At 45.1% G+C, this 16,030-nt stretch overlaps 1 protein-coding gene across 1 annotated transcript; it reads left to right on the top strand.

Moving 5' to 3' along the window:
• Positions 1–9,980: 9,980 nt before the first annotated feature.
• On the top strand, positions 9,981–14,708 carry LOC116113322. The gene is made up of 4 exons (XM_031399480.1): positions 9,981–10,403; positions 12,794–13,039; positions 13,310–13,874; positions 14,545–14,708. Exons 1-4 carry the CDS (start codon positions 9,981–9,983, stop codon positions 14,706–14,708), a joined length of 1,398 nt encoding a protein of 465 aa, XP_031255340.1.
• The last annotated feature ends 1,322 nt before the right edge of the window (positions 14,709–16,030 follow it).

The raw sequence follows: 16,030 nt of genomic DNA, 5'->3' as shown, positions 1-16,030 counted from the left end.
ACCACATGGTGTATAAAATGCTCTAGAATTTATATCTAATAATCTTTTTTGCACACCTTGATNACAGAATGTAACAGTGGGTGGAAAAGTGTCACTTTGAAACTTGAGGGGTGGGACAGTGTTATTTTGCCAAACCTTGGGTGGGAAAGTGTTATAAATGAGATTTTGCCGATTGCCATACTGGAATACTTTTCAGGAAAATGACTCGATATTTTAATCTGTCGTTGCTTAAATACATGCCTTGCTTGTAGCTAGTCTATTCAATTATCATCGAACCTAATAATATATACTATGGAGAATGCCTTTGAGATGAACTTGACCATTTTCTGATGTGACCATTTCATTTGTGAAAACAGTTTTCAAAGAAATTACTGTCAAAACAGCCACCTAGCTACCACTAAATGATAACCATAGATGTCACAACCATCACAAGCACTTTAATTTCTTCATATCCAGATTTCCGGATATTACAATATTTATTCTCACCAATTTTGTCCTCCAAATCTAGGCTTGCCTTAAGTATCCAGAATTTCCTCATTTATCTATCTCGATTATAATTCTATCTTCTTCCTGTGCTCTTTATGCAAGTCGCGGCTCTCCCAGAGTTTGTCATATTACCTTTCATTTCTGTCTTATCATTATCAGCTAGCTCACTCTTCTAGTACAGCGTTCGTCTTAATTACTGCTATATGGGCGCAGTTGCAGCTTCGGCTTGGATTGTATCCGACATTGGTGCATGCTCAGATTTATGATCATATCTAGACATTAAGTTTTAATTTATAAATTTAAATCATATCCTATCATGTCAGCAACCAACAAATTAATCAGCTGATGGCTCGGTTTCAGTGTATCACTTGGGACTTGGGAGAGTGACAATTTTCCACACACCCAAGGTTAGGCGTAAATTTGTTTTTCCCCTTGAAAGGTTTAAAAAAAACAATTTTCCACCCACCCAAGGTTAGGCGTAAATAATTTTCCCTTGAAAGGTTTAAAAAAAACAATTTTCCACCCATTGTTAAAAGTCAACATTATTTTTAACGGTAAAAGGCATTCTTGTCGGTTTGCACACAATATATTATAGGGTTAATATTTTTACACCCCTAAATTACAAACGGATGACAATGTTATTCACCAACTTGGGAATTAACCATTTAAACCCCCATCTCCAATTTCAATTTTTTTTATTTAACTTCTAAAAAAAATCTATGAAGAATAAAAACCGGCCGACGTACAGCAGAATATGGGTTTAGTCTCTGACGATGAGTCCAACCACATCGTCAGTGTCATTGGATAGATTGACCTACGATCTATCCAATGACATTGACTTTCGCTGGCAACCGTGGCCAACGAGTCCACAGTTTATTTTAAATAATTGAGTTTGTTTTTTAAATTTATTAACCCTAAAATTAATATAAACTAAACTAGGGGTGAAAAATATATTTAATAAAGTTTGGGTGGAAAAAATTATTCAACCTCATTCAAAATTATAAAGTCAACTAGCAAAAGGTATTATAGTCTTTTCGTAGCTTTAAACATGTCAGGTAATATATCTCACTAAAGGAATCTTATCGATGGATGGGAAATTGTTTTTTTGAAACCTTTTGGGTAGAATATTGTCTAGCCTTGGGTGGGAAATTGTAACTCTCCCTATCTCTCGTGCCCCGAGGTGGCATCCACGAGCTGTCGATTCTCGACAAGGAGCTGCTTTCTGGCAAGCCTTGTTGAGGTCGCTAAAATCAACGCATGTCCGCCATTTTCCGTTTGGCTTCTTTATCAAGACCGGGTTGGCAACCCACGTCGGGTAGAGTGCATCTCGGATGGATCCGCTTCGGAGGAGGTTTTTCGCTTCTGACATTCAATGCAGTATACTGCTCCGGATCCGTTGTTCTTCTTTTTTGGAACTGGCTTGGCCTCGCTGTCGATGTTTAACGCATGGCAATAATGTCCGGGCTGATCCCGACCATATCTACATGCGACCGCAAACACGTCGACGTTTCCCTGAGGAAACCTGTCAGTTCGTTAGCGAGCTGGGGTTGAGATTTTTACCGACTCTTAACACCCTGCTCGGCTCTTTCTGGTCGACCTGGACTTCAATTAGGTCCTCAACTGGCCCACTGAAGGGCAGTCTTGAATGCGAGGGTCTAGGTTGTCCCTAACCGGGCCAGTCGGATCGATCCTGTTGATCGCCATGGCCTGGCGAGGTGCATTCATGGAATGCCCTTTCCTTTGTGCGCCATTGGACTGCCTTACATAGCAGTCGCGCGATGCGCATTGAGAACCGCTGACTTCCCCGATCCCCGTCGGGGGGGGAACTCTTTTTCAATGGTAAATTGAAGTGACCGCCTTGAACTGTCTTAGTAGAGGTCGCCCAAGATCCCGTTAAAGGCTGACGGCAGTCCACCACTAAGAATTCAATCATTCTGGTCACTTCGTCAAAATCGCCGCAGCGTGACTGGAGTGAGATTGTTTCTTTGGGGAGTAGATGGTTTCCTGTGAATCCTATAAATGGGAACGAGGCAGGCTTCAGGTCGGCCTCGTCCAAATTCATCCTTTCGAAGGTAGATGCAAACAGGATATTCACAGCACTCCGTTATCCACCCAGCATTCTCTGGGTGTTATGCACCCTATCAGGGGAGTGATTACAAGGGCGCCATCGTGGGAACGGTATAACCTGCCGCATCCTGTTCGGAGAAGGAAATCTCTTCCTCCTGGCGAACCTTTTATGGTCGCCGATCCGCACTCATTACTCTAATGGGGTCGTGATGAGCTTCACGAGCTACATTCTTGGCACCTCGGAATTTCCAGCGAAGGTGGTCCCTCGAAAATCAAGTTGAGACCGAGCACCCCTTTTTTATCATGACGCTTCTTCCTTGGCTCCCCCTCTTTTTCTTTCGAGGGACGAGTCTCGATGTATTCCTTGAAATGCCCCTTCTTGATAAGTTCTTCGATGCTTGTTTCAGGGCTCGGCATCGTCAATATGTGCCCATTGTCCCGATGATAGCGACAGTACTTTTTTTATTTCTGGCTATCACAGGGGTTTCCATGGGTTCGGGTTCTCCGAGCAGACTGGCTCTTTGGATTTATCAAGGATGGCATACAAGGCGTTCAGCGAGTATATTGGGGCCTATCGCGGTCACGAGGAACCGGGCATAGGATTTCTTGTGCTCAGCGGGGTTTCTTTCCTTTTCGCTGATCGTCAATGTCTCCTTGCGATCAGCTCTTCTACCTTCTCCTACCAGACATACTGCCCGAGATCCGTGATCGCGACATCGTAGTGCCGCCATGAATTCTCTATGCGAGGTACTTTTCGCAGGTTATAGAATCTGGTGAGGGAAACATCGTCCTCAGCCTTAATTCTTTCCATAGGTCGGTTTTGCGCGAACTCGGCTATTATGAGAGTTCGCATTGACTCTCGGGGGCGTGAGCCACCTTGTTAAGTTCCCGTGGAAACGGTCGATATCAGATTGTAGGGACTCCTCCTTTCTTGCCTTATATTGCTGCGATAGCTCAAAGGCATCGAGAACTTCCGATTTGCTTAAAATGCCGTAGAACGTCGTGCTCATCTGAGGCCACGAACTGATCGTTCCAACTGGGAGCGACCTTAGCCACCGCTTGGCATGAAAGGTTAGATCACAGCCAGGCAACGACATTTTGCAAGATCCGAAAACTGGTGGAGCTACTCCAGGTCTGAACTCCATCAGGTCATTGAACTCTCAAATGTATCCTGGGTCATGTTCCCATCGAACGGCTGCATGTCGGCATTCTGAAACCTGGTGAGTGGAGCGGCTAACACTTAGGGAGAGAAAGGGGATGCAGAGGCGACCTGGGCCTACTCGTTCTGCTGCTCTCTCAACCTGTCTAGAGCTCCTGCACTCCCAATTTGCAGTAACGGAGCCAGTTGGGGATTGCTTTCACCCACGCGAGTCTGGCCCTCGCGATTACGATTCAGGAGAGTCCAGAGGTCGGACTCCTCTTCGCCTCGATCGACGTTTTCCCCGCTCTCGCCACAACTCTGGCTGGAGCGTGTGAAGGCAGTGGATGGTGCGGGGTATTTTCACGATCCTCACGGTGGTACAAACCGCCCCGCGAGGTGTAAGACCACCCTTATGATAGCGATCAGGATCGTTTCTGCTGGCGGTGATAGAATCGCCCCCACCAGCACTTTTGTTTGGGTTCACCTGCGACGTGGCATGGGACAGCTCGGGATTTATTTTTTGCCGAGTCTCAGTTTTGTCGGCACCCTGCTCGGGGCACGGTTGTGTTTCGCTGGCCCTTTGGAGCCTGTAGGCTTGCTTTTTGCCACTTGCTTACCCTTACGTCTACGCGCTGCAGTGCTCGCGGCACGGGCTATTTCCCTTTGCCGCGCTTTCGCGCGACCTGCAGGCTTCTTGCGATTGCACCCGCCCCAACTGTCCTAGAGGGCACGCCTTGGTCCAGACGGTCCAACCTGGGTTGACCGTCTGGAGAGTATTGTCGACCTCTCCAGGTAGCCTTTGATGGCGGGGTCAAGCTGCGAAGATTGCTGGGATATCCACCGCAGCAATTTGTGGGGATGGAGTATTCTGGAAGGGTATCCCCTTGGGTCTGGGGAACTCCCTCACGCGCTGGTTAGCTTAGTTCAGATTGGCGGGCCATCTGTTGCTGTAGGACCAGTAGGTTAGAGATTCTCCTGATGAAGATGAACACTAAATCTGGGCCCTCCTTCTAGCGTCAAACTGTTGATGCGATTTTTGGCACCAACTAATTACACGTGTGTAACGTGATTGATTAAGGGACACACGTGATTATGAGTAAAATGTAGAGTAAATGCAATGAGAACTTTTTAAAGTGGTTCGGATGCTAGGGTAGTAAGTCCTACGTCCACTGATTTGTATTATTATTGGGTCAGGTCGCAACAGCGGACTGACTTCCAAATGATTGGCAAAAAAAGTAAATACAAAGCTATCAGAGAGAGAGAGCAATTTCCAGTGTAAAAATAGCCGAATCCTCTTAATGAGGGGTCTTCCTCTTTTTATAGTGAGGTGAGTGCAAGTAATCATTAGTAAATCCTGGTTGGTGTGAATGTCAAGATTAAATCCGGCTTTATTTCACATTTCCACCTTCCAAACTGATTTCACCGATTTGGAGTAGGGAAAGGGACACGTGGGAGCTCTGTAGCTATGGCAGGCCTGACGTGTGCTTATCGTTCTGACAGGAGCAGGTCACCCCCCATCACGTGATTTCCTACGTCAGCCCTTGATTTTCCAGGAGTAACAGACTGATCAAAGATCCAGACTCGCCCTCATAAGTGCTTCGTTTTCAACTTCATCGTACAAGTCTCTCCGAAGAGAACCAGTTCCTACCTCCGCGGGAATCATTGCTTCGCAGCCATAAGCTAGCGAAAAGGGCGTCTCTGAGGTAGAGGTTCTTGGAGTTGTCCTGTATGCCCATAGGACTTCGGGGAGATCGTCGGCCCAATTTCCCTTGGCCGCCCCAAGCTTGGCTTTTAGAGTGTGCTTGATAGTCTTGTTGACAGCTTCAACTTGGCCATTTGCTTGCGGTCTGGCGACTGAGACAAATTTTTTATGAATGCCCAGCTCGTCGCAGAAGAACTTGAACTCCTCGTTGTCGAATTGTTTCCCATTATCCGAAATGAGGGTGTGAGGAATTCCGTAGCGGCACACTATGTTCTTGAAAACGAAGTCTTTCAGCTTTCTGATCGTGATCGCGGCCAGTGGTTCAGCTTCCACCCATTTCGTGAAATAATCTACCGCGAATATAGCATATTTAACTCCTCCCTTTCCGACCGGTATGGGGCCGATGAGGTCGATCCCCCACATAGAGAATGGCCAGGGGCTAGACATCGTTACCAGTTCGTGAGAGGGGGCTCGCAGAATGTTTGCGAACCTCTGACACTTATCACACCTCTTGACAAAATTGTGGGTATCTTCTTGGATCTGGGGCCAATAATATCCTTGGCGAACAACCTTGTTCGCGAGAGATCGTGCGGCGGTGTGATTACCGCATATCCCTTCATGGATTTCTCTCATGATATAATATGCCTCTTCGCTGATCACACATCGGAGGAAAGGGGCACTGAATCCCCTCTTGTATAGCTGATCCCCGATGAGCGTGTAACGAACAGATCTTGTTCGCAGGACCCGTGCCTCGATCTTGTCATCGGGCAAGATCCCATCCTTGAGATACCTGTAAACGGGCGTCATCCAGGAGTTTGGTTGTATTATATTCACGGCTTGTTCAGTTGAACTCATGCTCGAGGTCTCGATAAACCGAACAGGAATGCTATCAGGTGCCTCAGAGTCCAACGACGAGGCTATTTTTGCCAAGGCGTCAGCCACAGAGTTGCTATCTCTGGGGATCTGAGTGATCGTGAAATGCTTGAACTGCTCGAGCGCTGTCTTGGCTTCTTTTAGGTAGCGGACCATGTTCTCTTCCTTGGCTTGGTATTCTCCCAGGATTTGGTTGACGACCAAAATAGAGTCGCTGTGAACGCTGATTGTGGTTGCGCCCATTTCTCTGGCCAACCGTAATCTGGCGAGCAGAGCTTCGTACTCAGCTTCGTTGTTGGTCGCCTTGAATTCGAACCCTAGGATACCGTGAATGCGAGCCCCTTCGGGACTCAACAGGAGGAGGCCTGCTCCTGCCCTTTTTCGAGTCAATGATCTGTCGACATAGAGGTTCGAGGTTGATAGGTTCTGGATGCTCTCTTGGATGACTTCACTGGGCTGTTGGTCTGACTTATTCTGGAGATAGGAGAATTCTGAAATAAAGTCGGCGATAGCTTGCCCTTTGATGGTCGACCTGGGCTTGTACTTCAGGTCGAACTGGCTTAATTCTATTGCCCATTTGAGCAGTTTACCCGAGGCTTCTGGCTTCTGAAGGACCTACCTGAGGGGGTAATTAATCATTACATGGATTGTATGGGCATAGAAGTAAGGTCGTAGCTTTCTGGAAGCGATCAGTAGAGCATAAGCTAACCGTTCCATTTCAGGATACCGCATCTCGGCATCCGACAGATGCTTGCTCGCGTAGTAGACAGGCCATTGAACTTTCTCTTCTTCTCGAACTAGGGCTGCACTGACCACAGACTGCGAGACAGATAGGTACAGAGGCAAAATCTCTTGTGGGTGAGGCTTAGAGAGGAGAGGTGGCTTCCCGAGGTGTTCTTTTATACTTTGGAACGCCTGTTCACATTCGGGAGTCCATTCGAACTTCTTATTGGCTTTCAAAACATTGAAAAATGGCAAACAACGATTTGTTAGTCTCGATATGAAGCGGCTTAGTGCTGCTATTTGCCCATTTAGGCTCATGACCTGCTTTTTGCTGGTCAGGCTCTCCATATCGAGCAGAGCTTGAACCTTCTCGGGGTTTATTTCTATCCCTCGCTGATTAACCATGTATCCCAAGAACTTTCCTGATGATACCCCGAATGAACACTTGAGAGGATTCAGTTTCATTCTGTAGAGCCGGAGGATGTCAAACATCTCAGTGAGATGTCCTATGTGTTCTAAGGCGACCTGGGATTTGACCAGCATGTCGTCCACATAGACCTCCATTGTTCTTCCGATCTGGTTAGAGAACATTCGGTTAACCAGCCGCTGGTAGGTTGCGCTAGTATTCTTGAGGCCGAAAGGCATAACTTTGTAACAGTACAGCCCCCGGTCTGTAATGAAGGACGTGTGTTCCTCGTCTGGGCCATACATAGGGATCTGATTGTATGCCGAGTATGCATCCATGAAACTTAGCAGCTCGTGCCCCGAGGTGGCATCCACGAGCTGGTCGATTCTCGACAGAGGGAAGCTGTCTTTCGGGCAAGCCTTGTTGAGGTCGCTAAAATCAACGCATGTCCGCCATTTTCCGTTTGGCTTCTTTATCAAGACCGGGTTGGCAACCCACGTCGGGTAGAGTGCATCTCGGATGGATCCGCTTCGGAGGAGGTTTTTCGCTTCTGACTTCAATGCAGTATACTGCTCCGGATCCGTTGTTCTTCTTTTTTGGAACTGGCTTGGCCTCGCTGTCGATGTTTAACGCATGGCAAATAATGTCCGGGCTGATCCCGACCATATCTACATGCGACCAGGCAAACACGTCGACGTTTTCCCTGAGGAAACCTGTCAGTTCGTTAGCGAGCTGGGGGTTGAGATTTTTACCGACTCTTAACACCCTGCTCGGCTCTTTCTGGTCGACCTGGACTTCAATTAGGTCCTCAACTGGCCCACTGGAAGGGCAGTCTTGAATGCGAGGGTCTAGGTTGTCCTCAACCGGGCCAGGTCGTGGATCGATCCTGTTGATCGCCATGGCCTGGCGAGGTGCATTTCATGGAATGCCCTTTCCTTTGTGCGCCATCTGGACTGCCTTTACATAGCAGTCGCGCGATGCGCATTGAGAACCGCTGACTTCCCCGATCCCCGTCGGGGTGGGGAACATCATTTTCAGATGGTAAATTGAAGTGACCGCCTTGAACTGTCTTAGTAGAGGTCGCCCAAGGATCCCGTTAAAGGCTGACGGGCAGTCCACCACTAAGAATTCAATCATTCTGGTCACTTCGTCAAAATCGCCCAGCGTGACTGGGAGTGAGATTGTTTCTTTGGGGAGTAGATGGTTTCCTGTGAATCCATATAATGGGAACGAGGCAGGCTTCAGGTCGGCCTCGTCCAAATTCATCCTTTCGAAGGTAGATGCAAACAGGATATTCACAGCACTCCCGTTATCCACCAGCATTCTCTGGGTGTTATAGCACCCTATCAGGGGAGTGATTACAAGGGCGCCATCGTGGGGACGGTATAACCTGGCCGCATCCTGTTCGGAGAAGGAAATCTCTTCCTCCTGGCGAACCTTTTATGGTCGCCGATCCGCACTCATTACTCTAATGGGGTCGTGATGAGCTTCACGAGCATACATTTCTTGGGCACCTCGTGAATTTCCAGCGAAGTGTGGTCCCTCGAAAATCAAGTTGAGACCGAGCACCCCTTTTTTATCATGACGCTTCTTCCTTGGCTCCCCCCGATCTTTTTCTTTCGAGGGAGCGGAGTCATCGATGTATTCCTTGAAATGCCCCTTCTTGATAAGTTCTTCGATTGCTTGTTTCAGGGCTCGGCACTCGTCAATATGGTGCCCATTGTCCCGATGATAGCGACAGTACTTTTTATTATTTCTGGCTATCACAGGGGTTTTCATGGGTTCGGGTTCTCCGAGCAGACTGGCTTCTTTGGATTTATCAAGGATGGCAGATACAGAGGCGTTCAGCGGAGTATATTGGGGCCTATCGCGGTCACGACGAGGAACCGGGGCATAGGATTTCTTGTGCTCATAGCGGGGTTTCTTTCCTTTTCGCTGATCGTCAATGTCTCCTTTGCGATCAGCTCTTCTACCTTCTCCCTGACCAGACATACTGCCCGAAGATCCGTGATCGCGACATCGTAGTGCCGCCAATGAATTCTCTATGCGGAGGTACTTTTCCGCGAGGTTATAGAATCTGGTGAGGGAAACATCGTCCTCAGCCTGTAATTCTTTCCATAGGTCGGTTTGCAGGCGAACTCCGGCTATTATGAGAGTTCGCATTGACTCTTCGGGGGCGTGAGCCACCTTGTTAAGTTCCCTGTGGAAACGGTCGATATCAGATTGTAGGGACTCGTCCCTTTCTTGCCTTATATTGCTGCGATAGCTCAAAGGCATCGAGAACTTCCGATTTGCTTAGAAATGCCGTAGGAACGTCGTGCTCATCTGAGGCCACGAACTGATCGTTCCAACTGGGAGCGACCTTAGCCACCGCTTGGCATGAAAGGTTAGAGTCACAGCCAGGCAACGACATTTTGCAAGATCCGAAAACTGGTGGAGCTCCATCAGGTCATTGAACTCCATCAGGTCATTGAACTCATACAAATGATCCTGCGGGTCATGGTTCCCATCGAACGGCTGCATGTCGGGCATTCTGAAACCTGGTGGGAGTGGAGCGGCTAACACTTAGGGAGAGAAAGGGGATGCAGAGGCGACCTGGGCCTACTCGTTCTGCTGCTCTCTCAACCTGTCTAGAGCTCGCTGCAACTCCTCAATTTGCAGTAACGGAGCCAGTTGGGGATTGCTTTCACCCACGCGAGTCTGGCCCTCGCGATTACGATTCAGGAGAGTCCAGAGGTCGGACTCCTCTTCGCCTCGATCGACGTTTTCGGCCGCTCTCGACACATGCTGGCTGGAGGCGTGTGAAGGCAGTGGATGGTGCGGGGTATTTTCACGATCCTCACGGTGGTACAAACCGCCCCGCGAGGTGTAAGGACCACCCTTATGATAGCGATCAGGATCGTTCTGCTGGCGGTGATAAGAATCGCCCCGCCCAGCACTTTTGTTTGGGTTCACCTGCGACGTGGCATGGGACAGCTCGGGATTTATTTTTTTGCCGAGTCTCAGTTTTGTCGGCACCCTGCTCGGGGCACGGTTTGTGTTCGCTGGCCCTTTGGAGCCTGTAGGCTTGCTTTTTGCCACTTGCTTACCCTTACGTCTACGCGCTGCAGTGCTCGCGGCACGGGCTATTTCCCTTTGCCGCGCTTTCGCGCGACCTGCAGGCATTCTTGGCGATTGCACCGCCCCAACTGTTCTAGAGGGCACGCCTTGGTCCAGACGGTCCAACCTTTGGTTGACCGTCTGGAGAGTATTGTCGAACCTCTCCAGGTAGCCTTTGATGGCGGGGTCAAGCTGCGAAGTTGCTGGGATATCCACCGCAGCAATTTGTGGGGATGGAAGTATTCTGGAAGGGGTATCCCCTTGGGTCTGGGGAACTCCCTCAACGCGCTGGTTAGCTTGAGTTCAGATTGGCGGGCCATCTGTTGCTGTAGGACCAGTAGGTTAGAGATTCTCCTGATGAAAGATGAACACTAAATCTGGGCCCTCCTTCTAGCGTCAAACTGTTGATGCGTGATTTTTGGCACCAACTAATTGACACGTGTGTAACGTTGATTGATTAAGGGACACACGTGATTATGAGTAAAATGTAGAGTAAATGCAATGAGAACTTTTTAAAGTGGTTCGGATGCTAAGGTAGTAAGTCCTACGTCCACTGATTTGTATTAATATAGTGGGTCAGGTCGCAACAGCGGACTGACTTACAAATGATTGGCAAAGAAAAGTAAATACAAAGCTATCAGAGAGAGAGAGCTAATTTCCAGTGTAAAAATAGCCGAATCCTCTTAATGAAGGGGTCTTCCTCTTTTTATAGTGAGGTGAGTGCAAGTAATCATTAGTAAATCCATGGATTGGTGTGAATGTCAAGATTAAATCCGGCTTTATTTCACATTTCCCACCTTCCAAACTGATTTCACGCGATTTGGAGTAGGGAAAGGGACACGTGGGAGCTCTGTAGCTATTGGCAGGCCTGACGTGTGCTTATCGTTCTGACAGGAGCAGGTCACCCCCCATCACGTGATTTCCTACGTCAGCCCTTGATTTTCCAGGAGTAACAGACTGTATCAGACATTGGTGCATGCTCAGATTTATGATCATGTCTAGACATTAAGTTTTAATTTATAAATTTAAATCATATCCTATCATGTCAGCAACCAACAAATTAATCAACTGATGGCTTCCTGGTGAATGGTTTCACTGTATCACTTGGGACTTAGAAGAATGACAATTTTCCACGAGTAATGCTAGCCTTACTCATTCTCCTTACTCACTTCTCTTACTCACCTTTGTTAAAATGTTAGTTTTATCCACTTTTCACTTTTTTAACAAAGGTGAGTAAGAGAAGCGAATAACGAGAGTGAGTAAGGCTAGCATTATTCATTTTCCACCACTTAAGGTTAGGCGTAAATAATTTTTCCCATTGAAAGGTTTAAAAAAAAACAATTTTTCCACCCATTGTTAAAAGTCAACATTATTTTTAACGGTAAAAGGGCATTCTTGTCGGTTTGCACACAATAAATTATAGGGTTAATATTTTACAGCCCTAAATTACAAATGCATAACAATTATATTCACCAACTTGGGAATTAACCATTTAAACCCCCATCTCCAATTTCATTTTTTTATTTATTTAACTTCTAAAAAAAATCTATGAAGAATAAAAACTGGCCAACATGTACGTTGGCCAACTGTCATCAGCAGAATATGGGTTAAGTCTCTGACGACAAGTCCGACCACATCGTCAGTGTCGTTGGATAGATTGACCTACGATCTATCCAATGACATCGACTTTCGCTGGCAACTGTGGCCAGCGAGTCCACAGTTTATTTTAAATAATTGAGTTTGTTTTTTAAATTTATTAACCCTAAAATTAATATAAACTAAATTAGGAGTGAAAAATATATTTAATAAAGTTTGGGTGGAAAAATATTATTCAACCTCATTCGAAATTATAAAGTCAACTAGTAAAAGGTATTATAGTCTTTTCGTAGCTTTAAACATGTCAGGTAATATATCTCACTAAAGGAATCTTATCGATGGGTGGGAAATTATGTTTTTGAAACCTTTTGGGTAGAATTTAGTAATGTCTAACCTTGGGCGAGAAATTGTAATTCTCCCTATCACGTAACCCGAAAGGTTGTGCATTAATCATCAGTTCAAACAGACAACTAAAATGGTTAGATTTGAGACTCCGAGAAATTATGACCCATGGAGCAATCACTTGAAGTTGAAGACGCTTGGTCAAGAATAGTTATGGGCTTATGGCCTACTTCTGGATGAACTTTAATATGTAAAGAGTGAAATCAGAAGCCAGATATTGAATGCCCTTTATTGATTTTTATTTAGTGGTTGATGCCCTTATTTAACTGCTGTTGATATAAAGAGTCTTGTTACTCAGTGGAAAAACATACAAGCTCAACACAAGAAACAAAAGCACAGCTATGGAGTCATCAAGATAGTAGCTGCCGAAGAAGAACCAGTGCCTGTGCCTGTGAGCCCTATTGCGCAATATTTCAATAGCTCAGTGTTGTCCATTGTCGTTATTGGTGTTCTGGAAACAGAAGTGCCCATTGATGACTCCCAAACTATCCCATTGCTAAAAAATATGCTCCTCCCCATTAACCCGCGCTTTTCGTCCATCATGGTAATGCCTATATACGTGTGTGAGAGTTTATTATAGCTAATTTTCTATTATAAACTAAAAGGCCCCATAGCTCTCATTGTTAAATATTTGTTCTCCGAACAATAAATGACTCTTAAAGAATTTTATGCTTTGCCGTTGAAAGAAATATAGTTGTTTCTCTATTCTAGTCAAATCCTGATAACTCTTCATAAAGTGCTTTTGCTAAACAATTTATGAATTATGATTTATTGTTATCATACGTTGAAGTAGTGTGGAACACTTCTTAAACAGGTTGACACAAATGGAGTTAAACAATGGAAGAAGGTTGAAGTGCAGCTAAAAGACCACGTAAAAGTTCCTATTTTCCCAGCAGAAATGACACCAGAATTTTACGAAAAATGCCAGCATGACTATATCTCAAAAATAGGCATAGAACCGCTTTCACAGCACCGACCTTTATGGGAAATTCACCTCTTTAAATACCCAACATGCAATGCAGCTGGTACTATAATATTCAAGCTTCACCATGTACTTGGTGATGGCTTCTCTTTGATAGGAGCTCTTCTTTCATGTCTCCAAAGAGCCGACGATCCTTCTCTTCCAGTGACATTTCCTTCTGTCACAACACAACCAATAATTTCGAGCGAAAATGGCGACAATGGCTTAATCAGGAATGTGCCTGAAATTGTGTCTTTAATATTTAATTCTGCTACAGATTTTTTTCAGAGCCTGAAAAGTAGTCTGGTTAAAAATCGACAAACGCCTATACGATCTGGCAGCATCGAAGTGGGGTATGGACCAGTGAGCATATCAACAATTAGGGGTGTCCGACGAGTCGAGCGGCTCGACTCGTCTGGTTAGTCGAGTCGACTCGGCTCGAACTCGGTGGGGTGATCGAGTTGAGTTCAATCAGGGGGAGGCTCGGCTTGTGTGCTTGTGAGCTTGGTGTGGCTTGAACTCGTAGGGACTTTTGGGTTAGTTTTATAAACCATGTGGGGCAGATATGTAAAATTGGACTTTTAAAAAACTTCAAAAAATGACATTTACCCCCTGACTTAAAAATAGTATAACACGATTTTCTCCCCCAAATTAGTTTCCCCCAAATCGCAAAAGAACCCTAAATCCCTCCACCATGAATCAGGCAATTCCATCCCGCCGTGTTGCCGTCATCGATCGAAAAACCAGTAGGAGAAACAACAACTCCATCCCGCAAACATTGAAACGATTTCTTCACCCCCAAATTGACGCAAACTGTATACCCCCAAATCAACTTATACCCTCAAATCTTTAGTCCACCGTGAAAGCGACGCCCCTAATCACTTGTTCTTGCCGTCGCTGGTCAGAAATTGAAGGAAGAATTTGGTGAGTTAACCATTTTTGTTAAATTATTTCATGAGCTGGGAAGAATTTTCAATGTGTATCAGTGAGCTTTGATGCCATTTTCGTTTTCTTGAATGTTTCATTTCTAACGCATTAATGAATTGGGTCAATGCTAAGTGCTAACAGTTCTTCATTTTCTGTTTCAGGAGAGAAGCTCTGGTTGTTTGAACAACTTTTAGAGCAAGTTGTATTTGTCACTGCTAGCTGCCCCTATCAAGTGAGAAATCTTCAGGTGAGGCATGAGTACATGATATGCAACATGTTATTTGGATGGGTTTTACATTTCATTGTTAATCCTAAACAGGATTGAATGTATTGAATAGGACCAGTGAGATGTGTTTCTACTTTTTGGTTTCCTTTAAATGGCACAGACTGTGATCGTAGATTTTTGGTATTTAATAGATAAAAGAAGCATATTAATTTACAGTATTAATGATATAATATTTTACAAATTTTTAGAGAAGATTTTAGATCCATGTATAAAATGTTTGAGCAAGCCTTCAAAATGGTTGCTCAAAAAGCTCATTCAAATGATATGTTCAGAGTTATGGGTCCAAAAAATATTCTTTTGAAATGGTGCAAAAGCAGTTCACATTGACTAGTAGGGGGTAGAACAACTAAATATTACCAACAGAATATCACTATCATTTGCAAGGACACCTTGGTATATATGTGATAAATATATACTCATTCAATTTATTTATACTGAATAAATAATCAAATAATGCATGTTTGTACAAAAAATTGCTATTCTGAAAATATTGTGTTAGCAAGAAAATAATGAACCATATTCATAGGCTACCAAACATCATATATTGAAACAAGGTAAAGCCTATTATCTTGACTAGCCCAATTCGCAAAAATGGAAAGAGGCAGCCTACAAGGTAGTAACGGAAATATTCAAAGAGCAAAAGAGGCAACCTACATTTGGTTTATGTAAGTTAATTTAATTTAATTTTGCTTCATGTCACTTTTATTTTCTTGAGTGTTGATTTGGTTTTTCAATTGTAGGAATGACCTCGGATGATACTTCCTCAAGCACGCCTACATTGGATGACGTCGACAATTGTGTTACAATCAGAGCAGTTGATCAGCGTAACGTTTATGCAAGCATAGGTGGTACGGAAGCAAGTGTGAGTAGCCCCGAAAATGTTGTGGACAATGACAACCACTACAGAGGAAGAAGAGAGCCAACACATTAGCAGTGTGGTCAGAATTTAGGGAGGTGGTTCTCCTTGGGGGTACAAAGAAAGGGGAGTGCATTCACTATAAAACCAAGGTGAGAATGACTGCCACTGGAAGCATGACCAATTCAATAGACATTTGAAGAGGTGTGCGAAGAGAAAAGATTCCTTAAGGTAACAACAAATAAATTTTGCTTCTAGTTCTCAGGGTACCAATACTATCCTTCATGCTCTACGAGGCCAATTCAATATGTTTAAGATGAGGGAGTTGATTGCACATTGGGTGCTGATGCATGAGCATCCATTTTCTATTGTGGAGGAAGAGGGGTTGAACAATATGTTGAAGTATAGGATTCCTGAATGGAGTTTGATTTCCCGTATTCCTTGCAAGAATGATTGTATGAAAGTGTTTGATAATGAGAGGCATAAGTTGAAGACCATATTGAAG

Source organism: Pistacia vera, unplaced genomic scaffold (assembly GCF_008641045.1).
Source record: "Pistacia vera cultivar Batoury unplaced genomic scaffold, PisVer_v2 Contig678, whole genome shotgun sequence".
Classification (NCBI taxonomy): Eukaryota; Viridiplantae; Streptophyta; class Magnoliopsida; order Sapindales; family Anacardiaceae; genus Pistacia; species Pistacia vera.
This window is presented reverse-complemented; position numbering and strand designations above follow the sequence as displayed.

Coding starts and splice junctions, on each gene's coding strand:
- LOC116113322 (XM_031399480.1), top strand. CDS start 9,981: ATGCAGAGGCGACCTGGGCCTACTCGTTCTGCTGCTCTCTCAACCTGT. Junction 13,040..13,309: donor CGCGCTTTTCGTCCATCATG/GTAATGCCTATA, acceptor CTTCTTAAACAG/GTTGACACAAATGGAGTTAA. Junction 13,875..14,544: donor CGAGCGGCTCGACTCGTCTG/GTTAGTCGAGTC, acceptor TTTCTGTTTCAG/GAGAGAAGCTCTGGTTGTTT.